The 24,612-nt window shown below is 47.7% G+C and overlaps 1 protein-coding gene across 3 annotated transcripts in view; it reads right to left on the reverse strand.

Moving 5' to 3' along the window:
- LOC106585937 (sodium-dependent phosphate transporter 2) overlaps window positions 1-24,612 on the reverse strand; it is a 120,923-nt gene that overhangs the window by 1,174 nt on the left and 95,137 nt on the right. The window contains exons 8-10 of one of the 3 annotated variants that reach the window (XM_045707000.1): window positions 14,814-15,465; window positions 13,912-14,097; window positions 7,233-7,317 (exon numbers count right to left, since the gene is read on the reverse strand). In XM_045707000.1, coding sequence (XP_045562956.1) covers window positions 7,233-7,317; window positions 13,912-14,097; window positions 14,814-15,465 — 923 coding nt within the window. Of the gene's footprint in view, window positions 1-7,232; window positions 7,318-7,756; window positions 7,842-13,911; window positions 14,098-14,813; window positions 15,466-24,612 lie in introns of all 3 variants that reach the window. The other 2 variants (XM_045706999.1, XM_045707001.1) reach the window with 2 other exon arrangements.

Raw genomic sequence — 24,612 nt, forward strand, 5'->3', positions numbered from 1 at the left:
AGGACGGACTGCCAATGTTTCCAGACCACTCTGACACAGATAAATTATCTGTGGTTACGTTTTCACAGGCAGCCCAATTCTGATCTTTTGCCTAATTATTGGCAAATAAGAGCTGATCTGATTGGTCAAAAGTCCAATTGGTGAAAAGAATATCAGAATTAAGCTGCCTGTGTAAACACTGCCAGTGTGGCCCGGAGAAACCAAGATGAAAGCTAGCGGGAACTTAACGTTGAGAGAATGGACACGTTCCAAACACATTAAATTGCAGTCGCGTTGAGCACTTCAACCAATGGCTGCTTGCGATGTCATCAACTGTGCAGTCAGGCATCAGATTGCTATATCATATGATGTGGTTAGCTGATATGTTAAATAAATCTTCAGATTGCTATTTCATCCGATGTGGTTAGCTGATATGTTAAAACACCTATCTAGGCGTTGTGAGCTCTGACAGGCGACTGCAATGTAGTCAGCCTGGAACGCGGCCCTTGTTTGATGCCGACTGAACGGGGCACATCTTCATCACCACTAGTTTATACACACCAACCAGGGTTGAAGGGTCCACTCGGTGATATATTAGCTTAATAAACGGAGTAGGGAATTTATGGTTAATAAACTGGGTTCACCCTGAATGGACCCCTAAACCCTGTACCCAAACACACTCTGAACCCTGTACCCAAACACACTCTGAACCCTGTACCCAAACACACTCTGAACCCTGTACCCAAACACACTCTGAACCCTGTACCCAAACACACTCTGAACCCTGTACCCAAACACACTCTGAACTCTGTACCCAAACACACTCTGAACCCTGTACCCAAACACACTCTGAACCCTGTACCCAAACACACTCTGAACCCTGTACCCAAACACACTCTGAACCCTGTACCCAAACACACTCTGAACCCTGTACCCAAACACACTCTGAACCCTGTACCCAAACACACTCTGAACCCTGTACCCAAACACACTCTGAACCCTGTACCCAAACGCACTCTGAACCCTGTACCCAAACACACTCTGAACCCTGTACCCAAACGCACTCTGAACCCTGTACCCAAACGCACTCTGAACCCTGTACCCAAACACACTCTGAACCCTGTACCCAAACACACTCTGAACCCTGTACCCAAACACACTCTGAACCCTGTACCCAAACACACTCTGAACCCTGTACCCAAACACACTCTGAACCCTGTACCCAAACACACTCTGAACCCTGTACCCAAACACACTCTGAACCCTGTACCCAAACACACTCTGAACCCTGTACCCAAACACACTCTGAACCCTGTACCCAAACGCACTCTGAACCCTGTACCCAAACACACTCTGAACCCTGTACCCAAACACACTCTGAACCCTGTACCCAAACACACTCTGAACCCTGTACCCAAACACACTCTGAACCCTGTACCCAAACACACTCTGAACCCTGTACCCAAACGCACTCTGAACCCTGTACCCAAACACACTCTGAACTCTGTACCCAAACGCACTCTACAGTGGACTTGAGGTGTTCCACCAGGGTCATGTTCATTAGGTACCAAACGGATGACAACAGACTAAGTTTCATCTTCCGTTACAAAAGAAAATAACATTTTTTTTGTTGCTACGGCATACCCTAATGAATACGACCCTGATCTCAGTTAAGCCCACTGACACGTCACACAACAAATGAATAAATCAACCAATCACCATATTGCAGGGACAATAAGGACACATTAATCAGAAATCATACAGCAGACATAGCTAGCTATTAGCATGTTAAAAAGGTAGTCCTACTGCTACCAAGGGAAGGGAGGAGGAGAAGGTGAGAAATCAAGAGAAATGGTTTGCATCAGGTCAGGTTGATTTTAGGGAAATGAGCCATTTTGAAATCGATTGAAAAGTCAGTTTTGTTTCTTGTGCATTTTCCCCCAGCAGATGTTGAATGTATTTAATACAAGGCAAATAAAGTTCAACTTTAACATTTTAAATAAAAGCTTGAATGTACCTAGAGGAGAACCCTGACCAAGCTTTCTGCTGAAATGTTGAATGAAGCAGTTGAGTCAGAGTCCTAAAGGGTCAGAGTCCTTCAGAGTCCTGGAGGGTCAGAGTCCTGGAGGGTCAGAGTCCTAGAGGGTCAGAGTCCTAGAGGGTTAAAGTCCTAAAGGGTCAGAGTCCTGGAGGGTCAGAGTCCTGGAGGGTCAGAGTCCTAGAGGGTCAGAGTTCAAGAGGGTCAGTCCTAAAGGGTCAGAGTCCTAAAGGGTCAGAGTTCTAGAGGGTCAGAGTTCAAGAGGGTCAGAGTCCTAGAGGGTCAGAGTCCTGGAGGGTCAGAGTCCTAGAGGGTCAGAGTCCTAGAGGGTCAGAGTTCAAGAGGGTCAGAGTCCTAGAGGGTCAGAGTCCTGGAGGGTCAGAGTCCTAGAGGGTCAGAGTCCTAGAGGGTCAGAGTCCTAGAGGGTCAGAGTTCAAGAGGGTCAGAGTCCTAAAGGGTCAGAGTCCTAGAGGGTCAGAGTCCTAAAGGGTCAGAGTCCTAAAGGGTCAGAGTCCTAAAGGGTCAGAGTCCTGGAGGGTCAGAGTCCTGGAGGGTCAGAGTGCTGGAGGGTCAGAGTCCTGGAGGGTCAGAGTCCTAGAGGGTCAGAGTCCTGGAGGGTCAGAGTCCTGGAGGCTCAGAGTCCTGGAGGGTCAGAGTCCTAGAGGGTCAGAGTCCTGGAGGGTCAGAGTCCTAGAGGGTCAGAGTCCTAGAGGGCCAGAGATCTAGAGGGTCAGAGTCCTGGAGGCAGAGTCCTGGAGGGTCAGAGTCCTGGAGGTTCAGAGATCTAGAGGGTCAGAGTCCTGGAGGAAAAGAGTCCTAGAGGGTCAGAGATCTAGAGGGTCAGAGATCTAGAGGGTCAGAGTTCAAGAGGGTCAGAGTCCTAGAGGGTCAGAGTCCTAGAGGGTCAGATATCTAGAGGGTCAGAGTTTTAGAGGGTCAGAGTCCTGGAGGGTCAGAGTTCTAGAGGGTCAGAGTCCTAGAGGGTCAGAGTTCTAGAGGGTCAGAGTTTTAGAGGGTCAGAGTTCTAGACGGTCAGTCCTAGAGGGTCAGAGTCCTAGAGGGCCAGAGATCTAGAGGGTCAGAGTCCTGGAGGCAGAGTCCTGGAGGGTCAGAGATCTAGAGGGTCAGAGTCCTGGAGGGTCAGAGAACTAGAGGGTCAGTCCTAGAGGGTCAGAGTCCTAAAGGGTCAGAGTCCTAGAGGGTCAGAGATCTAGAGGGTCAGAGTCCTAGAGGGTCAGAGATTTAGAGGGCCAGAGATCTAGAGGGTCAGAGTCCTGGAGGCAGAGTCCTGGAGGGTCAGAGCCCTGGAGGGTCAGAGATCTAGAGGGTCAGAGTCCTGGAGGGTCAGAGATCTAGAGGGTCAGAGTCCTGGAGGCAGAGTCCTGGAGGGTCAGAGCCCTGGAGGGTCAGAGATCTAGAGGGTCAGAGTCCTGGAGGGTCAGAGATCTAGAGGGTCAGAGTCCTGGAGGGTCAGAGATTTAGAGGGCCAGAGATCTAGAGGGTCAGAGTCCTGGAGGCAGAGTCCTGGAGGGTCAGAGTCTTGGAGGGTCAGAGTTCTAGAGGACCAGAGTCCTAGAGGGTCAGAGTCCTGGAGGGTCAGAGTCCTGGAGGGTCAGAGTCCTAGAGGGTCAGAGTCCTGGAGGGTCAGAGTTCTAGAGGGTCAGAGTCCTAGAGGGTCAGAGTTCTAGAGGGTCAGAGTCCTAGAGGGTCAGAGTTCTAGAGGGTCAGAGTTCTAGAGGGTCAGTTCTAGAGGGTCAGAGTTCTAGAGGGTCAGAGATCTAGAGGGTCAGAGTTCTAGAGGGTCAGTCCTAGAGGGTCAGAGTCCTAGAGGGTCAGAGTCCTAGAGGGTCAGAGTCCTAGAGGGTCAGAGTCCTAGAGTGTCAGAGTCCTAGAGTGTCAGAGTTCTAGAGGGTCAGAGTCCTAGAGGGTCAGATATCTAGAGGGTCAGAGTTTTAGAGGGTCAGAGTCCTGGAGGGTCAGAGTTCTAGAGGGCCAGAGATCCAGAGGGTCAGTTCTAGAGGGTCAGAGTTCTAGAGGGTCAGTCCTAGAGGGTCAGAGTTCTAGAGGGTCAGAGTTCTAGAGGGTCAGAGTTCTAGAGGGTCAGTCCTAGATGGTCAGAGTCCTAGAGGGTCAGAGTTCTAGAGGGTCAGAGTCCTAGAGGGTCAGAGTCCTAGAGGGTCAGAGTTCTAGAGGGTCAGAGTTCTAGAGGGTCAGTCCTAGATGGTCAGAGTCCTAGAGGGTCAGAGTTCTAGAGGGTCAGAGTCCTAGAGGGTCAGAGTCCTAGAGGGTCAGAGTCCTGGAGGGTCAGAGTCCTAGAGGGTCAGAGTTCTAGAGGGTCAGAGTTCTAGAGGGTCAGAGTCCTAGAGGGTCAGAGTCCTAGAGGGCCAGAGATCTAGAGGGTCAGAGTCCTGGAGGCAGAGTCCTGGAGGGTCAGAGTCCTGGAGGTTCAGAGATCTAGAGGGTCAGAGTCCTGGAGGAAAAGAGTCCTAGAGGGTCAGAGTCCTAGAGGGTCAGAGATCTAGAGGGTCAGAGTTCAAGAGGGTCAGAGTCCTAGAGGGTCAGAGTCCTAGAGGGTCAGATATCTAGAGGGTCAGAGTTTTAGAGGGTCAGAGTCCTGGAGGGTCAGAGTTCTAGAGGGTCAGAGTCCTAGAGGGTCAGAGTTCTAGAGGGTCAGAGTTTTAGAGGGTCAGAGTTCTAGACGGTCAGTCCTAGAGGGTCAGAGTCCTAGAGGGCCAGAGATCTAGAGGGCCAGAGATCTAGAGGGTCAGAGTCCTGGAGGCAGAGTCCTGGAGGGTCAGAGCCCTGGAGGGTCAGAGATCTAGAGGGTCAGAGTCCTGGAGGGTCAGAGTTCTAGAGGGTCAGTCCTAGAGGGTCAGAGTCCTAAAGGGTTAGAGTCCTGGAGGGTCAGAGATCTAGAGGGTCAGAGTCCTAGAGGGTCAGAGATTTAGAGGGCCAGAGATCTAGAGGGTCAGAGTCCTGGAGGCAGAGTCCTGGAGGGTCAGAGTCTTGGAGGGTCAGAGTTCTAGAGGACCAGAGTCCTAGAGGGTCAGAGTCCTAGAGGGTCAGAGTCCTGGAGGCAGAGCCCTGGAGGGTCAGAGCCCTGGAGGGTCAGAGATCTAGAGGGTCAGAGTCCTGGAGGGTCAGAGATCTAGAGGGTCAGAGTCCTGGAGGGTCAGAGATTTAGAGGGCCAGAGATCTAGAGGGTCAGAGTCCTGGAGGCAGAGTCCTGGAGGGTCAGAGTCTTGGAGGGTCAGAGTTCTAGAGGACCAGAGTCCTAGAGGGTCAGAGTCCTAGAGGGTCAGAGTCCTGGAGGGTCAGAGTCCTAGAGGGTCAGAGTCCTGGAGGGTCAGAGTTCTAGAGGGTCAGTTCTAGAGGGTCAGAGTTCTAGAGGGTCAGAGTCCTAGAGGGTCAGAGTTCTAGAGGGTCAGAGTTCTAGAGGGTCAGTTCTAGAGGGTCAGAGTTCTAGAGGGTCAGAGATCTAGAGGGTCAGAGTTCTAGAGGGTCAGTCCTAGAGGGTCAGAGTTCTAGAGGGTCAGAGTCCTAGAGGGTCAGAGTCCTAGAGGGTCAGAGTCCTAGAGTGTCAGAGTTCTAGAGGGTCAGATATCTAGAGGGTCAGAGTTTTAGAGGGTCAGAGTCCTGGAGGGTCAGAGTCCTGGAGGGTCAGAGTTCTAGAGGGCCAGAGATCCAGAGGGTCAGTTCTAGAGGGTCAGAGTTCTAGAGGGTCAGAGTCCTAGAGGGTCAGAGTTCTAGAGGGTCAGAGTCCTAGAGGGTCAGAGTTCTAGAGGGTCAGTTCTAGAGGGTCAGAGTCCTAGAGGGTCAGAGTTCTAGAGGGTCAGAGTCCTAGAGGGTCAGAGTCCTAGAGGGTCAGAGTTCTAGAGGGTCAGAGTTCTAGAGGGTCAGTCCTAGATGGTCAGAGTCCTAGAGGGTCAGAGTTCTAGAGGGTCAGAGTCCTAGAGGGTCAGAGTCCTAGAGGGTCAGAGTCCTGGAGGGTCAGAGTCCTAGAGGGTCAGAGTCCTAGAGGGTCAGAGTTCTAGAGGGTCAGAGTTCTAGAGGGTCAGAGTTCTAGAGGGTCAGAGTCCTAGAGGGTCAGAGTTCTAGAGGGTCAGAGTTCTAGAGGGTCAGTTCTAGAGGGTCAGAGTTCTAGAGGGTCAGAGATCTAGAGGGTCAGTCCTAGAGGGTCAGAGTTCTAGAGGGTCAGAGTTCTAGAGGGTCAGAGTCCTAGAGGGTCAGAGTCCTAGAGGGTCAGAGTTCTAGAGGGTCAGAGTCCTAGAGGGTCAGAGTCCTAGAGGGTCAGAGTCCTAGAGGGTCAGAGTTCTAGAGGGTCAGAGTCCTAGAGTGTCAGAGTCCTAGAGGGTCAGAGATCTAGAGGGTCAGAGTTCTAGAGGGTCAGAGTCCTAGAGGGTCAGAGTCCTGGAGGGTCAGAGTCCTAGAGGGTCAGAGATCTAGAGGGTCAGAGTCCTAGAGGGTCAGAGTCCTAGAGGGTCAGAGTCCTAGAGGGTCAGAGATCTAGAGGGTCAGAGTCCTAGAGGGTCAGAGTCCTAGAGGGTCAGAGTCCTAGAGGGTCAGAGATCCTAGAGGGTCAGAGTCCTAGAGGGTCAGAGTCCTAGAGGGTGCGGCTATACATGAGTTTCTTCCCTCAACGTGTCTGTATCGTGAATGGACAGCATAACAGACAATGAGTCCCACATGGCACCCTATTCCGTATATAGTGCACTAGTTTGGCCGGACCCTGTAGGCGCTGGTCAAAGGTAGTGCCCTATAAAGGGGATAGGGTGTAATTTAGGACACAGACTGAGTCAACCACTGAATAACAGATAACTGGAGTGCAGTGACTAATGGTCCATTTCATTCATTCAGGAACTAAGACTTCACTGAAATACCTCACGTCATTACTTACACAATCCCATTGAGCTACACAATCATTTTCAGAGACCTTGGGATGATTTGGGCATGTCGATACCAGGCAGGGTAGCTATATACCTATATATTACATATAATATATGTATATATTCAGTACGTCTGCTAAGTATTGTGTGAGACGGTAGAGCTAAAGACATCTCATCGGAGTGCTCACACCTCAACCAATCACCACCGGAGGAAAAGTGCACAAGGGGTCAAAGCTGCAACTCAGAGAGTTATGATTGGCTCAGATTCAGTCTAGTGAAGCTGATGGGAGGAGCTACACGGCTTCACTGACCAACCAGTACGCCAATACCTTGCAGTGGGTGGAGCTTATTGGGATGCCCACATTAGAGGCAATAAGCACTGACAGAGCACTCATTACTTCAACGCAAAACCCACTGTGAAGAGATGGAATAGAGAGAGAGAGAGAGAGAGAGAGAGAGACAGAGAGAGGGAGAGGGAGAGAGAGAGAGAGAGAGAGAGAGGGAGAGAGAGAGAGAGAGAGAGAGAGAGAGAGAGAGGGAGAGAGCGAGGGCAAGAGAGCGAGGGACAGAGAGAGAGAGAGAGAGAGAGAGAGAGAGAGAGAGAGAGAGGGAGAGAGAGAGAGAGCAAAATAGATGGAGGGGTACAAAAACACAGAGAAGAGAAGTGAGACAGGTAAAGGAAGAGTTTGAGGGTTGCATTTTGGGGAATGAGGCAGCCCAGCCTTCTGAGGCTTTCAGCAAACAGCACACCTGTGGGCACAAACACACCACACCTGCACACCACACCTACACACCACAACATGCCATGTGAGTGTAAGGGTGAGGTGTGGCGGTCCATCCGTCTCAGTCGTACCTTGCAGTGCGTGGTACTGACAGGGATTCCGATATTGGAAGCCAATACAACAGTGAGAGCTGAAGCCAGCTCTATAGTGAATCCGCTGTGAAGAGGACGAGGAAGGAGAGAGACAACCTTTACCGTCAGCGTTCTGCCTTTTTCACATCATCATCATCATCACACACACCTTCATAGACGTAAGAGTCACACACACACATAATACAACCTTTTAAGAGACCTCAGACTAGAACTTCCATGCAGGATAAGAAGGGGGGGGTTGTATGTCCTACAGTGGGGGGGTTGTATGTCCTAGAGTGGGGGGGGGTTGTATGTCCTAGAGTGGGGGGGTTGTATGTCCTACAGTGGGGGGGGTTGTATGTCCTACAGTGGGGGGGTTGTATGTCCTACAGTGGGGGGGGGGTTGTATGTCCTACAGTGGGGGGGGTTGTATGTCCTACAGTGGGGGGGGGGTTGTATGTCCTAGAGTGGGGGGGGGTTGTATGTCCTACAGTGGGGGGGGTTGTATGTCCTACAGTGGGGGGGGGGTTGTATGTCCTACAGTGGGGGGGTTGTATGTCCTACAGTGGGGGGGGTTGTATGTCCTACAGTGGGGGGGTTGTATGTCCTACAGTGGGGGGGGGTTGTATGTCCTACAGTGGGGGGGGTTGTATGTCCTACAGTGGGGGGGGTTGTATGTCCTACAGTGGGGGGGGGGGGGTTGTATGTCCTAGAGTGGGGGGGTTGTATGTCCTACAGTGGGGGGGGGGTTGTATGTCCTACAGTGGGGGGGTTGTATGTCCTACAGTGGGGGGGTTGTATGTCCTACAGTGGGGGGGAGTTGTATGTCCTACAGTGGGGGGGTTGTATGTCCTACAGTGGGGGGTTGTATGTCCTACAGTGGGGGGTTGTATGTCCTACAGTGGGGGGGGGTTGTATGTCCTACAGTGTGGGGGGGTTGTATGTCCTACAGTGGGGGGGTTGTATGTCCTACAGTGGGGGGGGTTGTATGTCCTACAGTGGGGGGGGTTGTATGTCCTACAGTGGGGGGGGTTGTATGTCCTACAGTGGGGGGGTTGTATGTCCTACAGTGGGGGGGTTGTATGTCCTACAGTGGGGGGGTTGTATGTCCTACAGTGGGGGGGGGGGGGTTGTATGTCCTACAGTGTGGGGGGGGGTTGTATGTCCTATAGTGGGGGGGGGGGGAGTAAGGACACTAGTTCTATCCAATGAGTGGCTCCAAATAGTGTAAAACTACTGAATCTCAGATTATTTCAAGTTCAAATACACACAATGATGGTAATGGCCACTAGAGGAAGGAGAGTCTTTAGAGACTTCGAGAACCACAGCTAAAATGGTCCTTTATTCCCAGAAGAAAAGCTGGCCTCTGATGGAAGAGAAGGGTGTGAGAACAGGAAAGGAGAGGGGAAGGAGAGGGGGAGAAGAGGAGAAGGAGAGGGGAAGGAGAGGGGGAGAAGAGGAGAAGGAGAGGAGAAGGAGAGGGGGAGGAGAGGTGAAGAAAAGAGAGGGAAGAAGGAGAGGAGAGAGGGAGGAGAGGGGGAGAGGAGAGGGGAAAGAGGGGAAGGAGAGAAGAAAGAGAGGGGAAGGAGAGGAGAAGGAGAGGGGAGAGGAAGGGAAGGAGAGGGGAAGGAGAGGAGGAGGAGAGGGGAGAGAGGAGAGGAGGAGAGGGAAGGAGAGGGGAAGGAGAGGAGGAGGAGAGGGGAGGAGAGGGGGAGGAGAGGAGAGGAGAGGGGAAGGAGAGGAGAAGGTGAGGAGGAGGAGAGGGTAGGAGAGGGGGAGGAGAGGAGGTTAAGAGGGGAGGAGAGGAGGAGGAGAGGGGGAGGAGAGGAGAAGGAGAGGGGAAGGAGAGGGGAAGGAGAGGGGGAGGAGAGGAGGAGGAGAGGGGGAGGAGAGGAGAGGAGGAGAGGGGAAGGAGAGGGGGAGGAGAGGAGAAGGAGAGGGTAGGGTTCTAAGAAGCAGTGTTCTATTGAGGTGGAAAGGGTTAGGAGAGGGGAAAGAGAGGAGAGGAGGAGAAGAGAAGGAAAGGGGAAGGAGAGGAGAGGAGAGGAGAGGAGAGGGGGAGGAGAGGGGGAGGAGAGGGGAAAGAGAGGAGGAGAAGAGGGGGAGGAGAGGGGAAGGAGAGGGGAAGGAGAGGAGAGGAGAGGGGGAGGAGAGGGGAAAGAGAGGAGAAAGAACAGAGAGAGAAAGAGAGAGAGGAGACACTGCGAGGGAGCGAATGAGGCAAGGAGAGATGGAGCACTCAGGCTGCTGAGCTCTCTGCTCCTTTAGGGAATAACACAAAGGGTTAAATCAGTTAGGCTCCAGTCTGCTAGGTGTGTGTCTGAGCTCTGCCTTGCTAGAGCTGCTTCATGTTGCTGGCTGTCTGTCTGTGGGTCAAAGTGAGGTTAACATGAGCTCCACTGTGCTTGGGCTGCTTTATGTTTCTGGGTTAGAAGACGAAGAGACACACTACAGAGAATCCTGGATGAGGTTCCAGGGAGGTAGATAGGGTTCTAGGTAGCAGTGTTCTAGTGAGGTGGATAGGGTTCTAGGTAGCAGTGTTCTAGTGAGGTGGATAGGGTTCTAGGTAGCAGTGTTCCAGTGAGGTGGATAGGGTTCTAGGTAGCAGTGTTCTAGTGAGGTGGATAGGGTTCTAGGTAGCAGTGTTCCAGTGAGGTGGATAGGGTTCTAGGTAGCAGTGTTCTAGTGAGGTGGATAGGGTTCTAGGTAGCAGTGTTCCAGTGAGGTGGATAGGGTTCTAGGTAGCAGTGTTCTAGTGAGGTGGATAGGGTTCTAGGTAGCAGTGTTCTAGTGAGATGGATAGGGTTCTAGGTAGCAGTGTTCCAGTGAGGTGGATAGGGTTCTAGGTAGCAGTGTTCTAGTGAGGTGGATAGGGTTCTAGGTAGCAGTGTTCCAGTGAGGTGGATAGGGTTCTAGGTAGCAGGGTGCTAGTGAGGTGGATAGGGTTCTAGGTAGCAGTGTTCTAGTGAGGTGGATAGGGTTCTAGGTAGCAGTGTTCTAGTGAGGTGGATAGGGTTCTAGGTAGCAGTGTTCTAGTGAGGTGGATAGGGTTCTAGGTAGCAGTGTTCTAGTGAGGTGGATAGGGTTCTAGGTAGCAGTGTTCTAGTGAGGTGGATAGGGTTCTAGATAGCAGTGTTCTAGTGAGGTGGATTGGGTTCTAGGTAGCAGTGTTCTAGTGAGGTGGATAGGGTTCTAGGTAGCAGTGTTCTAGTGAGGTGGATAGGGTTCTAGGTAGCAGTGTTCTAGTGAGGTGGATAGGGTTCTAGGTAGCAGGGTGCTAGTGAGGTGGATAAGGTTCTAAGAAGCAGGGTTCTAGTGAGGTGGATAGGGTTCTAGGAAGCAGTGTTCTAGTGAGTGGATAGGGTTCTAAGAGGCAGGATTCTAGTGCGGTGGATAGGGTTCTAAGAATCAGGGTTCTAGTGAGGTGGATAGGGTTCTAAGAAGCAGGATTCTAGTGAGGTGGATAGGGTTCTAAGAAGCAGGATTCTAGTGAGGTGGATAGGGTTCTAGGAAGCAGTGTTCTAGTTAGGGGGATATGGTTCTAAGAAGCATGTTCTAGTGAGGTGGATAGGGTTCTAAGAAGCAGGGTTCTAGTTAGGGGAATATGGTTCTAAGAAGCATGTTCTAGTGAGGTGGATAGGGTTCTAAGAAGCAGGGTTCTAGTGAGGGGCGTAGAGGGTTCTAGTGAGGGGGAATAGTGCAGACTCAAGGTTCTAAGAAGGGTAGTGCCAGGTTCTAAGAAGCATAACTAGGATAATTCACTCAGAAGGGTTCTATTAAGGATCTAAAGGGTTTTAGAGCAGAGAAGGGTTCTAATGAGGATCAAGGAAGACTAGAGTAGAGAAGGGTTCTAGCGTTGTTGAGGAGTAGGTTCTAGTGGTCCTACAGGGCTGTGTGAGTGGTTCAGTTCAGGAGAAAGGACCCATGCAGACTTCATCATGCAGATACAGACATACAGACAGGCAGGTAGGCAGGCAACAAGCAGCATTAAAGTGTAAAGCTGTGAGCCTTTAAGTGTATTCAACTGTATGCATGTTTACTGAACAGAAATATAAAACGCAACAGGTAAAGTGATGGTCCCATGTGTCATGAGCTGAAATAAAAAGATCCCATAAATGTTCTCAAATTTTGTGCACAAATTTGTTTACATCCCTGTTAGTGAGCATTTCTACTATGCCACGATAATCCATCCCCCTTGACAGGTTTGGCATATCAAGAAGCTGATTAAACAGCATGATCGTTACACAGGTGCACCTTGTGCTGGGGGACAATAAAAGGCCACTATAAATTGTGCATTTTTGTCACACAACACAATGCCACAGATGTCTCAAGTTTTGAGGGAGCGTGCAATTGGCATGCTGACTGCAGGAATGTCCAACAGAGCTGTTGCCTGAGAATTAAATGTTCATTTTTCTACCATAAACCACCCCAGATGTCGTTTTAGAGAATTTGGCAGTACGTCCAACTGGCCTCACAACCACAGACCACCTGTAACCACGCCAGCCCAGGACCTCCACATCCGGCTCCTTCACCTGCGGGATCGTCTGAGACCAGTCACCCAGACAGCAGATGAAACTGGGTTTGCAAAACCGAAGAATTTCTGCACAAACTGTCAGAAACCGTCTCAGGGAAACTCATCTGTGTGCTCGTCGTCCTCACCAGGGTCTTGACCTGACTGCAGTTTGGCATCGTAACCAAATCCTCACCGTTGATGGCCACTAGCACGCTGGAGAAGTGCGCTCTTCACGGATGAATCCCCGTTTCAACTGTACCGGGCAGATGGCAGGCAGCGTGTATGGCGTCGTATGGGCGAGCATGGTGGCGGTGGGGTTATGGTATGGGCAGGCATAAGCTACGGACAACGAACACAATTGCATTTTATCGATGGCAATTTGAATGGACAGAGATACCGTGGCGAGATCCTGAGGGCCCATTGTTGTGCCGTTCATCTGCCACCATCACCTCATGTTTCAGCATAATAATGCACGGCCCAATGTCGGAAGGATCTGTACACAATTCCTGGAAGCTGAAAATGTCCCAGTTCTTCCATGGCCTGCTCACCAGACATGTCACCCATTGAGCATGTTTGGGATGCTCTGGATCGACGTGTACGACAGCATGTTCCAGTTCTCACCAATGTCCAGCATCTTCACACATCCATTGAAGAGGAGTGGGACAACATTCCACAGGCCACAATCAACAGCCTGATCAACTCTATGTGAAGGGGATGTGTCACGCTGCATGAGGCAAATGGTGGTCACACCAGATACTGACTGGTTTTCTGATCCACTTCCTTATCTTATTTTTAACGGTATCTGTGACCAACAGATGCATATCTGTATTCCCAGTCATGTGAAATACATAGATTAGGGACAAATGAATTTATTTCAATTGACTGATTTCCTTATAATCGTAACAGTAAAATCTTAGAAATTGCTGCATGTTGCATTTATATTTTTGTTCAGTGAATATATGAATGACTATGAATCAGTGTATGAATGAGTATATGAATCAGTATATGAATGAGTATATGAATCAGTGTATGAATGACTATGAATCAGTGTATGAATGAGTATGAATCAGTATATGAATCAGTATATGAATCAGTATATGAATGAGTATATGAATCAGTGTATGAATTAGTATGAATCAGTATATGAATCAGTATATGAATCAGTATATGAATCATATGTCCCATGTGGCTCAGTTGGTAGAGCATGGTGTTTGCAACGCCAGGGTTGTGGGTTCGATTCCCACGGGGGACCAGTACGGAGAAAAAAATAAATGTATGAAATGTATGGATTCACTACTGTAAGTCGCTCTGGATAAGAGCGTCTGCTAAATGACCAAAATGTGAAATGTGAGTGTATGAATGAGTATGAATCGGTGTATGAGTGAGTATGAATCGGTGTATGAATGACTATGAATCAGTGTATGTATGAATCGGTGTATGTATGAATCGGTGTATGAATGACTATGAATCAGTGTATGAGTGAGTATGAATCGGTGTAGGAGTGAGTATGAATCTGTGTAGGAGTGAGTATATGAATCGGTGTAGGAGTGAGTATTTTGCTGTGTGCGTGTATTCAAATGCATGTCATCCTCCCACCCAGCCACATCCAACTCCCCCCCTCCCCGTCCGTCCCTTCTCTCACCTGGAGGGGGTGATGGGGGTGAGGTCCTTGCCCATGGTCTGGATCACCCGGCGACCCCACACCCAGAGGCCGCAGCAGATGCCCACGCCCCCGTAGAACAGCAACCAGATGGGGGTGGCAGCGTCCTGCATCACCCCGCCTTGTTCATAGATCATCCACAGCGCCACCAACGGGCCGATAGCGTTACTGCAGGGAGTAGAAGATGTTGAATGACAGATTAATGAATAAGTCATTAGAACTTATAGTTTTGTGGATAATATGATATGGCAGTTATGTTATGATGAATGGTAGTTACTGCAGCGGGAGAGGGAAGTCAGTGTCAGGTAGATTCCTTTCTGTTTGAGGGGGAAGTCAGTGTCAGGTAGATTCCTTTCTGTTTGAGGGGGAAGTCAGTATCAGGTAGATTCCTTTCTGTTTGAGGGGGAAGTCAGTGTCAGGTAGATTCCTTTCTGTTTGAGAGGGAAGTCAGTGTCAGGTAGATTCCTTTCTGTCTGAGGGGGAAGTCAGTATCAGGTAGATTCCTTTCTGTCTGAGGGGAAGTCAGTCTTTCCTTTCTGTTATCATTAGTATTCGTGTTACATTTTTTCTGTGAGGGTTATCAGTTTCTCTGAGGGATCAGTATCAGGTAGATTCCTTTCTGTTTGAGAGGGAAGTCAGTGTCAGGTAGATTCCTTTCTGTTAGACACTAGTTTTATGGATTATATGGCAAATGAGGTGAATGTTAGCAAAGGTTGTAGTTGTGTGAACCCATTGAATAGTAATTGTGTTGTGTTGACTGGTAGTCAGCTGTAGGGTTGGAAAATTCTGGAAACTCTGAAAATTCTGGAAGGAAAAAAAAAACGGATTTCTGGAACACCTGGAAACTTTCTGGAAAGTTTCAGGAATTTAGCAATCCTAGTCACCTGACGTCATTGCCTCCGTGAGCGAAAGATCCGAAGCATGCCGTGAGGATCTGCAGGAAGTGGAAGAGCAGGTAGACGGTCGGTTTGTCCTTATCCCCTTCATCCTCTTCTGCGGAGTCATCCAGCGGAACTGGGGCCCCGGGCGCCCCTGCCTCCTCGCCCCCTAGATCTGACGCCAGCTTCATCTCCACGCCACCCTCCTCCGCCTCGATCTCGGCCTCCGCCACGGCGTTACAGTACGACGAGTAACTATCATAGCGAACCCTCTTCTTGGTGTAGGACACGCTCCCCGACCTCTCCCCCTCCCCCACCAGCTTCTCACTGTCCTCTCGGGCCTCTCGGGCCTCGCGGGACTCGGAGCGGATCAGCGGCTGGACCGGCATGCCACAGATGGCCGCCGTGTAGCAGGTGTAACTGTTGTTGCGACGCAGCAGGCGGTAGTTGTTGTCTGGCGTAGGGGCGGAGTGGTCGTCCTCCAGTCGTCCCAGGTGGATCTTGTGGAGCAGGTCTTTGTAGAGACCAGAATCCTTGTGAACCGTGTGGTAAACCTGGCCGTCGCTGCGGATGTGTTCCCCTCCGAAGGTAAAGCTACCGTTGGACAGTGGGGATTTGGACATGGACAGGGTACCGTTGGTCATGGAGTGGGTTCGTCCTGAGGAGAGGAGGAGGAGGGGGGTGAGCAATACAACACTGATATTATATATTACATAGAAATACTATACTAATAACACAATATTATCATATTGTGTACAAAACATTAAGAACACCCGCTCTTTCCATGACAGACTGACCAGGTGAATCCAGGTGAAAGCTATGATCCCTTATTGATGTCACTTGTTAAATCCACTTCAATCAGTGTAGATGAAGGGGAGGAGACGGGTTAAAGAAGGATTTTTAAGCATTGAGACAATTGAGACATGGATTGTGTATGTGTGCCATTCAGAGAGAGGGTGAATGGGCAAAAGATTGGAGTGCCTTTGAACAGGGTATGGTAGTAGGTGCCAGGCGCACCGGTTTGAGTGTGTCAAGAACTGCACCCAAATGACATCCAGCCAACTTGACACAACTGTGTGAAGCACTGGAGTTAACATGGGGCCAACATCCCTGTGGAACGCTTTCGACACCTTGTAGAGTCCATGACCCTGACGAATTGAGGCTGTTCAGAGGGGAAAAGGGAGGGGTGTAACTCAATATTAGGAAGGTGTTTTTCAATGTTTGGTATACTCAGTGTATATGCATGGCGTGGGTCTGCCCTGGGGAGGGGGAGAGCTATACAAAACTAAGGATATAAGAAATACTATACTATAAGAAATACTGTACTATACTATAAAATATAGGTTTGGCAAAGGTGGTTCTACAGTGAACTACTCGCGTGATGAGCAGCCTTGTCTGCGACCTAATGAGCTTTCCTCGGCTTTAGCTCAGCGGGCCAACCCCATACAGAAAAGTAATTTAAGGCCACATACAGTACCAGTCAAAAGTTTGGACACACCGACTCATTCAAGGGTTTTTCTTTATTTTTTTACTATTTTCTACATTGTAGAATAATAGTGAAGACATCAAAACTCTGAAATAACACATATGGAATCATGTAGCAACCCCAAAAAAATTCAACAAATCACAATATATAGTAGAAAGAGGAGGAAGGGAAGCGCTACTGAGGTACACAATAGTAAATGTTGGTAGACAGAAGGTGCTCTTTGGTAAAAGGGGTGAGTTGGTCATCAAAAAGAAAGGAGGACCAAGGCACTCTTCATATAATGAATTAAAATGCCTTTATTTGTATGGCATGTTCAATAGAAACAAGGTTTAAAAAAAATTCTGAATGGTTTCAGCTGCATGGCCTTCGTCAGGGAGTACAAGGAACTAATACAAATGTCCTCTTCTCCTCTTTTCTTTGTACTCCCTGACGAAGGCCATGCAGCCGAAACAAGTCAGATTTTTTTTTTTTAAAACCTTGTTTCTATTGAACATGCCCATACAAATAAAGGTATATTTTAATGAATCACAATATATATTTGATATTCTTCAAAGCAGCCATCCTTTGCCTTGATGACAGCTTTGCACACTCTTGGCATTCTCTCAACCAACATCATGAGGTAGTCACCTGGAATGTATTTCAATTAACAGGTGCGTACGTTTTTTTTTACCAAAAAAGCACATTTTTGTTTATGAATTTTTACAATATAGACAACTTTGACTTTGTGACTAATGGAAACCACCTGCTTGCTCCGCCCCTCCAGTGCGCTACTGTTTACACTATTTGCTTGTACAATAGATGTTGCTTGAAAAAAGATACATCTTACTTCACAAGGGGGAAAATCCTACATTCAAATTCTTTCTTGCTACTGCAAAATAAAAAGGTTGCGTGAGGTGGAATGTAAATAACACAACGTGGATAAAATTAATTCATTGATTTGTCATGCCCAATCTGAACAGTTAAACAATAAAGTTAACAATGTACCCTTACTGTACCCATGGTAACCTGTGATGGAGATACAACTTAAGAGATATAACGGTTAGCTGCTCTGACAGCTGATGCTTAAAGTTAGAGAGGGAGATATAAGACTCCAGCTTCAGTGATTTTTGCAATTCGTTCCAGTCATTGGCAGCAGAGAACTGGAAGGAAAGGCGGCCAAAGGAGGTGTTGGCTTTGGGGATGACCAGTGAAATATACCTGCTGGAGCGCGTGCTACGGGTGGGTGTTGCTATGGTGACCAGTGAGCTGAGATAAGGCGGGGCTTTATCTAGCAAAGACTTAGATGACCTGGAGCCAGTGGGTTTGGCGACGAATATGTAGCGAGGGCCAGCCAACGAGAGCATACAGGTCGCAGTGGTGGGTAGTATAATGATAATGACAAACCAAAAACAGTTCAGACATTTTCGCAAATGTTTAAAAAAATACAAAACTGAAATATATCATTTACATAAGTATTCAGACCCTTTACTCAGTACGTTGTTGAAGCACCTTTAGCAGCGATTACAGCCTCGAGTCTTCTTGGGTATGACGCTACAAGCTTGGCACACCTGTATTTAGGGAGTTTCTCCCATTATTCTCTGCAGATCCTCTCAAGCTCTGTCAGGTTGGATGGGGAGAGTCGCTGCACAGCTATTTTCAGGTCTCTCCAGAGATGTTTGATCAGGTTCAAGTCCGGGCTCTGGCTGGGCCACTCAAGGACATTCAGAGACTTGTCCAGAATCCACTACTGCATTGTCTTGGCTGTGTGCTTAGGGTTGTTGTCCTGTTGGAAGGTGAACCTTCACCCCAGTCTGAAGTCCTGAGCACTCTGGAGCAGGTTTTCATCAAGGATCTTTGTACTTTGCTCCGTTCATCTTTCCCTCAAACCTGACTAGTCTTCCAGTCCCTGCTGCTGAAAAACATCCCCACAGCATGATGCTGCCACCACCATGCTTCACCATAGGGATGGTGCCAGGTTTCCTCCAGACATGACCCTTGGCATTCAGGCCAAAGAGTTTAATCTTGGTTTCATCAGACCAGAGAATCTTGTTTCTCATGGTCTGAGAGTCCTGTATGTGCCTTTTGGCAAACTCCAAGTGGGCTGTCATGTGCCTTTTACTGAGGAGTGGCTTCCGTCTAGCCACTCTACCATAAAGGCCTGATTGGTGGAGTGCTGCAGAGATTGTTGTCCTTCTGGAAGGTTCTCTCATCTCCACAGAGGAACTCTGGAGCTCTGTCAGAGTGGCCTTCTCCTCCGATTGCTCAGTTTGGCTGGGCAGCCAGCTCTAGGAAGTCTTGATGGATCCAAACTTCTTCCATTTAAGAATGATGGAGGCCCCTGTGTTCTTGGGGACCTTCAATGCTGCAGAAATGTTTTGGTACCCTTCCCCAGATCTGTGCCTCGACACAATCCTGTCTCAGACCTCTACGGACAATTCCTTTGACCTCATGGCTTGGTTTTTGCTCTGACATGCACTGTCAACTGTGTAACCTTATATAGACAGGTATGCGCCTTTCCAAATCACCTCCAATCAACAATTTACCACAGGTGGACTCCAATCAAGTTGTAGAAACATCTCAATGATGATCAATGGAAACAGGATGCACCTGAGCTCAATTTCAAGTCTCATACCAAAGGGTCTGAATACTTATGTAAATAAGGTATATGTATTTTATTTTTAATACATTTGCAAAAATGTATAAAAACCTGTTTTCACTTTGTCATTATGGGGTATTGTGTGTAGATTGATGAGATTTAAAAAAAATATTGAATCTATTTTAGAATAAGGCTGTAACGTAACAAAATGTGGAAAAAGTCAAGGGGTCTGAATACTTTCTGAATGCACTTTATATGCTCAATGGATTTATTTAAATAGACCAATGACATCTGCACACTACTACTACCACTCATCCCGGCACACGGGAGGTATAAAAGGTGAACAAGGCAAGATTGTGTTAAAAATGGACTTGTTTGTAAGGGGGGGTCATATAAATATTGCCCAATTTGAAAGCATTAATTGACCTAAAGGTTACAGTCATTCTTACCCTAAAAAGGCACTGGTGTTACAATTTAAGAAGTGTGCAACTAGTTTTCCATAAATATGGTATCCAACATAAGATTGACAGAACTTTAAATGAAGAGCACGTTCATTTCTGTATTGTAATTGTATTTACAGAATACATTATTGGCCATATGACTATGTAACACCTGCGGCCCATTGGGTTACCTAAAATGGCAGTTCCTGTTTACTGAGGGGGAACACTTCAACCATAGGACGACACGTTTGTGACACGCGACCTATTGAGTTGGACCATGAGTTCTGAGCATTTGCAATGAACCAGACAACACTTTATCAAAAATATATCGTTTTATTACAAGTTTCTCTTTAATAAGTTACAAGATTAAAACCACAGGCACTTTCTGTCTATTAGCCAGTACTAACAGTCATTAATCAATAATACCCAGATGGTCTCTAAACAGACGGGCTGCGGCGTTCCGGGTCACACGTTATCCGGGTTATACGTCTGTACGTAAAGAACGTCAGTTTGGCATAGCAGGAAAAGCGAGGAGTTGGGATCTCCGCTTGTTGCCCGAGCACAACACAATCAGTCAATTCTATTAACCTGAACCGCGGTGCACCGGTCTGTGGCCTGTGACGTGAACGGGCAAAATTGGTGAGGGAGGATCACCCTTCTGAAATAGAAGAGTAATCTGCGCCGCACGGCCGGGTTGTCAACAAGGAGCATGGTGTATCATCCAGAAACGAGATGTCGTATGGAAACATTTTTCAAACTACTTTTCATTGGGGAGGTAGAAAGCGTTTTTTTTTTTAATCAAAAGCAAATCACTTTTGCTTGTGAATCCTATTCATTACTACACGTGATTAATCTAGTCTAGGCTACATGACTTTTGTTTTAAGACGACTTTGCCATGGGCTTTGAATGGGGCAACTGTTTGTAAGTCGCTCTGGGTAAGAGCGTCTGCTAAATGACGTAAATGTAAATGTAAACTGGCTCACGTCCGGGAGACGGTTCCAAAACGAACAATCACTTTTCATCCGGGAAAAAACTCCAATAACCGATTTCCCCTCAATTCCTACCTGCATTTTAAGCCCCACCCACCCAAACGTGTGATTTGTTGGGAGAGTTGTCAGTCTGAAGAGGAATACTCTTTCCTCCCTTTTCAAAGTGACCAATAGAGTGCGTTATTCATCCCAGACCTAGTCACTGCTGTTACCTTGGTCTGGGTGTCTGAGGCTACCCGGATGGTGGCTTGTGCCCTACTCAATCAACACTTTAAATAGCTGGGAGTACAAAGCAATAAGTTCATTTACATCTCATATTCGTAAATACCTTACCGAAGTCACCGTCACACCGAGCATGGAGGGAGTAGCGCAAGAACTACAAAAACAACGATTGGCGACAACCCTGAATGCAATGCAAACTATGTTAGGACGGACACCACTACGAGCTCTCGCCAACCAGAGCACCACAGCTGACATTTGCAGTTTGGACCGACGCTCGTTTCTCGGAGCCAAGCGCCACAGACATCCTCACGTTCCCTGCACTGCCCTAACAGAGGTGCACGACCCCCAAACCCAGGGTGGACTGCAGGTTATACACCAGAGGCAGAGGGAGTGAACTGCAAGGAGAGAGAAACAGTAGTTTAAGTAAGATGTTCCAATCATTGTAGGACGGTGGTTAAAATGTTCAGACAATGAAACACTGTTGGTTGGAGTGGAATCTCAGCAGTTGGGAGTCGAGTCCTGCAGGAACAGTTATGGTAGGAAGGAAAGTTTGTGGTTTCTAGAAAGGGACATAGAAGCGCATCATTTAGAATATACATCTTCATGATGAAACAGTGGCATAAGCTGTATGTTGGGAGCGTGTCAGAACTGAGCTAAACTGTATAATAGCGTTACCAACGTGAGGATGAGGATCCTAACGCAGACTGTATTACAGATTCTGAATGAACAGGAAAACATGGCTTCCCTTAAACGGTCTTGTCCATAGTTGGCATCTTAATACACTCATATTTTCAGGAGGTACCTTAAAATTTCTTATATTTTGGTGCCACAACAGCCTTTCCTTTCCATGGAAGAATTTTTTATTTATTTAACCTTTATTTAACTAGGCAAGTCAGTTAAGAACAAATTCTTATTTTATAATGACGGCCTACCTACCCCCAGGCCAAACTCTCCCCTAACCCGGACGACGCTGGGCCAATTGCGCGTCGCCCTATTGGACTCCCGATCACGGCCGGTTGTCATACAGCCCGGTATTGAACCAGGGCCTGTAGTGACACCGTTTCAGCAGAATCTAAAAGACAGGTCAACTGGAACACCTAAAAAGGAGCTGCTGAAGTTGAACCACACACAGATAATAAACTAAAAAACATAAACTATATATATATATATATTATATATATATATAAAATGTTTTATTCAAACAATAACTTCTGTAAACTTCTAACCAGGCAACGTCCCCCTTACAGTCTCTGGTACTGTTCCCCTGAGGGAATGGAATCGTTCACTGTTGTAAGTCATCTGACCATGATACAAACGTAAATTTAGAATGTAATATCAGCTCTTTCAGAAGAATGTGAAGCTCGTAGTAGATATGAGGTGGATGGAAGCAAAAGGAGATTGTAAACTGTAACCTACTTGGAAGCCAAAAGCCCGGGGCCAGGATTCATCTGCCTAGACCGAGAGCTTATGTCAGCGCGGTCCAGCTGAGGTCACGTGACACCTAGGGTGTAGACAGGGGGAGATGAATGGGATGGAAAAGGGAGCGTATCTGTATGTAGTGTGATGTCAATATGAGGTCAAGTCAAATGTGTGTGTGTGTCTCTGACTACCTGTCAGTCAAGTTGCTTCTCAAAGCATAGTCTACCTCGGTCAGTAGAGCGTTGCATGGCGATGAACTTGGCTACGACTTTTACTGGCGGACTTCTTCCAAGGGCCTCAGCGGGTGGTCACCAGACCCGAGGGGGTGAAGGACAGCAGGGGGATCTAATAGGTGCTCACCTCTCCTGCAATAGAAGTGTTGAATGTAGAATAAAGCATCGCTCATGGTGATTGGATGTCAAATAAATAAACAAATAAATCCCGGCCAATAGTTGAGAGGAGATGCTGTTGCTAGGCTAAGTCCAGATCTGTACAGTACTGTATGTCCACTCAACCACACCTGCTAATCATAAACCAGAGGGTGAATCTGAAGGTATAGACAGGATGAGGGAGAGAGAGAATTCACCATCAGAGTAGAAATGCTGATCTAGGATCAGGTCCACTCTGTCCATATAATACTATACTATTCATTATGATCTTACCTTTTGCAAATTCTTAGTGTGGATTGTTCCCTTGGGGTCAAAGTGGACCCTGAATATTAATGAAATATGATTAGCATTGTAAATCCATATGTACATGTCCTAGCTAGCTAGCTAGCACTGTAGTAGTACCTAATATATGATACTTGTTATTAGCTGTTATAGATCAACTTCATGATAATAAGCTCCTCCTACATCATGTGATCCAGTATTAAAGTTGACCTCCAGTGGCCACCACAACTCCTCCATCTGGAAAGCCAAGACAGGCAGACAGGCAGGCAGACAGGCAGACAGGCAGACAGGCAGGCAGGCAGACAGACAGACAGACAGACAGACAGACAGACAGACAGACAGACAGACAGACAGACAGACAGACAGACAGACAGACAGACTGCCAGACAGACAGACAGACAGACAGACAGACAGACAGACAGACAGACAGACAGACAAACAGCCAGACAGGCAAACTGCCAGACAGACAGACAGACAGACAGACAGACAGCCAGACAGGCAAACTGCCAGACAGCAGACAGACTGCCAGACAGACAGAGCTGGGCAAAATAGACAAAATGCGAAACAAATGTTGCTATTTATAAGTTGCACTGGGTCGCGTCATGCTGTTATTAGGAACGTTCCCAAGCCACCCTCTGCCGGTAGCGCCCAAAAGTTGCAATAGATGGAGGCTAAGACTGTTTTTGTCTAAATAACACTATACTGGCCTGAAAATATAATGACATTGCTAAAATAGGCAAATGTTTAGTAGGAAACAACTTTGCCGCCATCATGTCGTCAAATGGATTGCAATGTTGTCATTAGCTAGCAAAGTTAATCAAAAAATAAGATAGCAATGCTAATGTTAACGTTACCTAGCTAACATTTGGTGGTCTCCCCTCAATCTTAGCTAGCTAGCTAACGTTGTACTGCATCTAATGTCAAGTTGGCTACATCAAAATGGCGACAAAAGGTTCTCTTTCTAATTATGTTCCTCCTTTTGCAATGCCATTGTATTACCAAGCCACTTGAATGCACTGTTGAGTTCTTGAGAATAGCCATAGCTAGCTACCATAGTGATCCCCTCAAGAGCAGATCATTTCAGTTCATCATTTATATAGCTTGCTAGCTAGCTAGTTGGTTGTGCTAAGAAATTATATAATCATGCTAGGCTATTGTTTCAATGCACCTTCTAAATGTGAAATTACAAGACGAAAAAGGACACTTACCTAAGCTGTTCCTCTATGTATCCTCTTGGTTGTGAAGGTAGAGTAGCTAGCTAATCTCCTTTCCCAGAGGGCGGACACTACACGACTTTCAAAATCGTATATATAGCTGAGCCTTTCACATTAAACAACAACCACTACAAGATTCTTCACTTGGTGATGAGGATTCTCGATGCCATACCGTCTCGCCAACACAATAATGTGATGTGATTAGACTGTTAACATAGCTAGAATGAGCTGTGGCTCAAAGCAGCCTTAAACATCTTCAGTGAGAAATTCATGTTTGCCATACAGAGTTGAAATATCTAGCCACCATTTTGAATTGAATAACATTGGTTGTGAACTTCAGAGCTGTAATGATTTGACACTTTGGCTTCGGTTAAAGGCAAGTACAAACGCATAGTGGCCTGCACAGCCCTGCACAGAGCCCTGACCTCAACCCCATTGAACACCTTTGGGATGAATTGGAACGCCGACTGGGAGCCAGGCCTAATCGCCCAACATCAGTACCCGACCTCACTAATGCTCTTTGAGGCTGAATGGAAGCAAGTCTCTGCAGAAATGTTCCAACATCTAGTGGAAAGCCTTCCCAGAAGTGTGGAGGCTGTTATAGCAGCAAAGGGAGGACCAACTCCATATTAATGTCCATGATTTTGGAATGAGATGTTCGACGAGCAGGTGTCCACATACACTACATGACCAAAAGTATGTCAATATTTGAATTATTTATTTTATATAGTAAATTTTGACTCGTCTTTATCAAGGGTGTCAATAATTTCAAACCCCACTGCATGTACT

Source organism: Salmo salar, chromosome ssa24 (assembly GCF_905237065.1).
Source record: "Salmo salar chromosome ssa24, Ssal_v3.1, whole genome shotgun sequence".
NCBI lineage: Eukaryota > Metazoa > Chordata > Actinopteri > Salmoniformes > Salmonidae > Salmo > Salmo salar.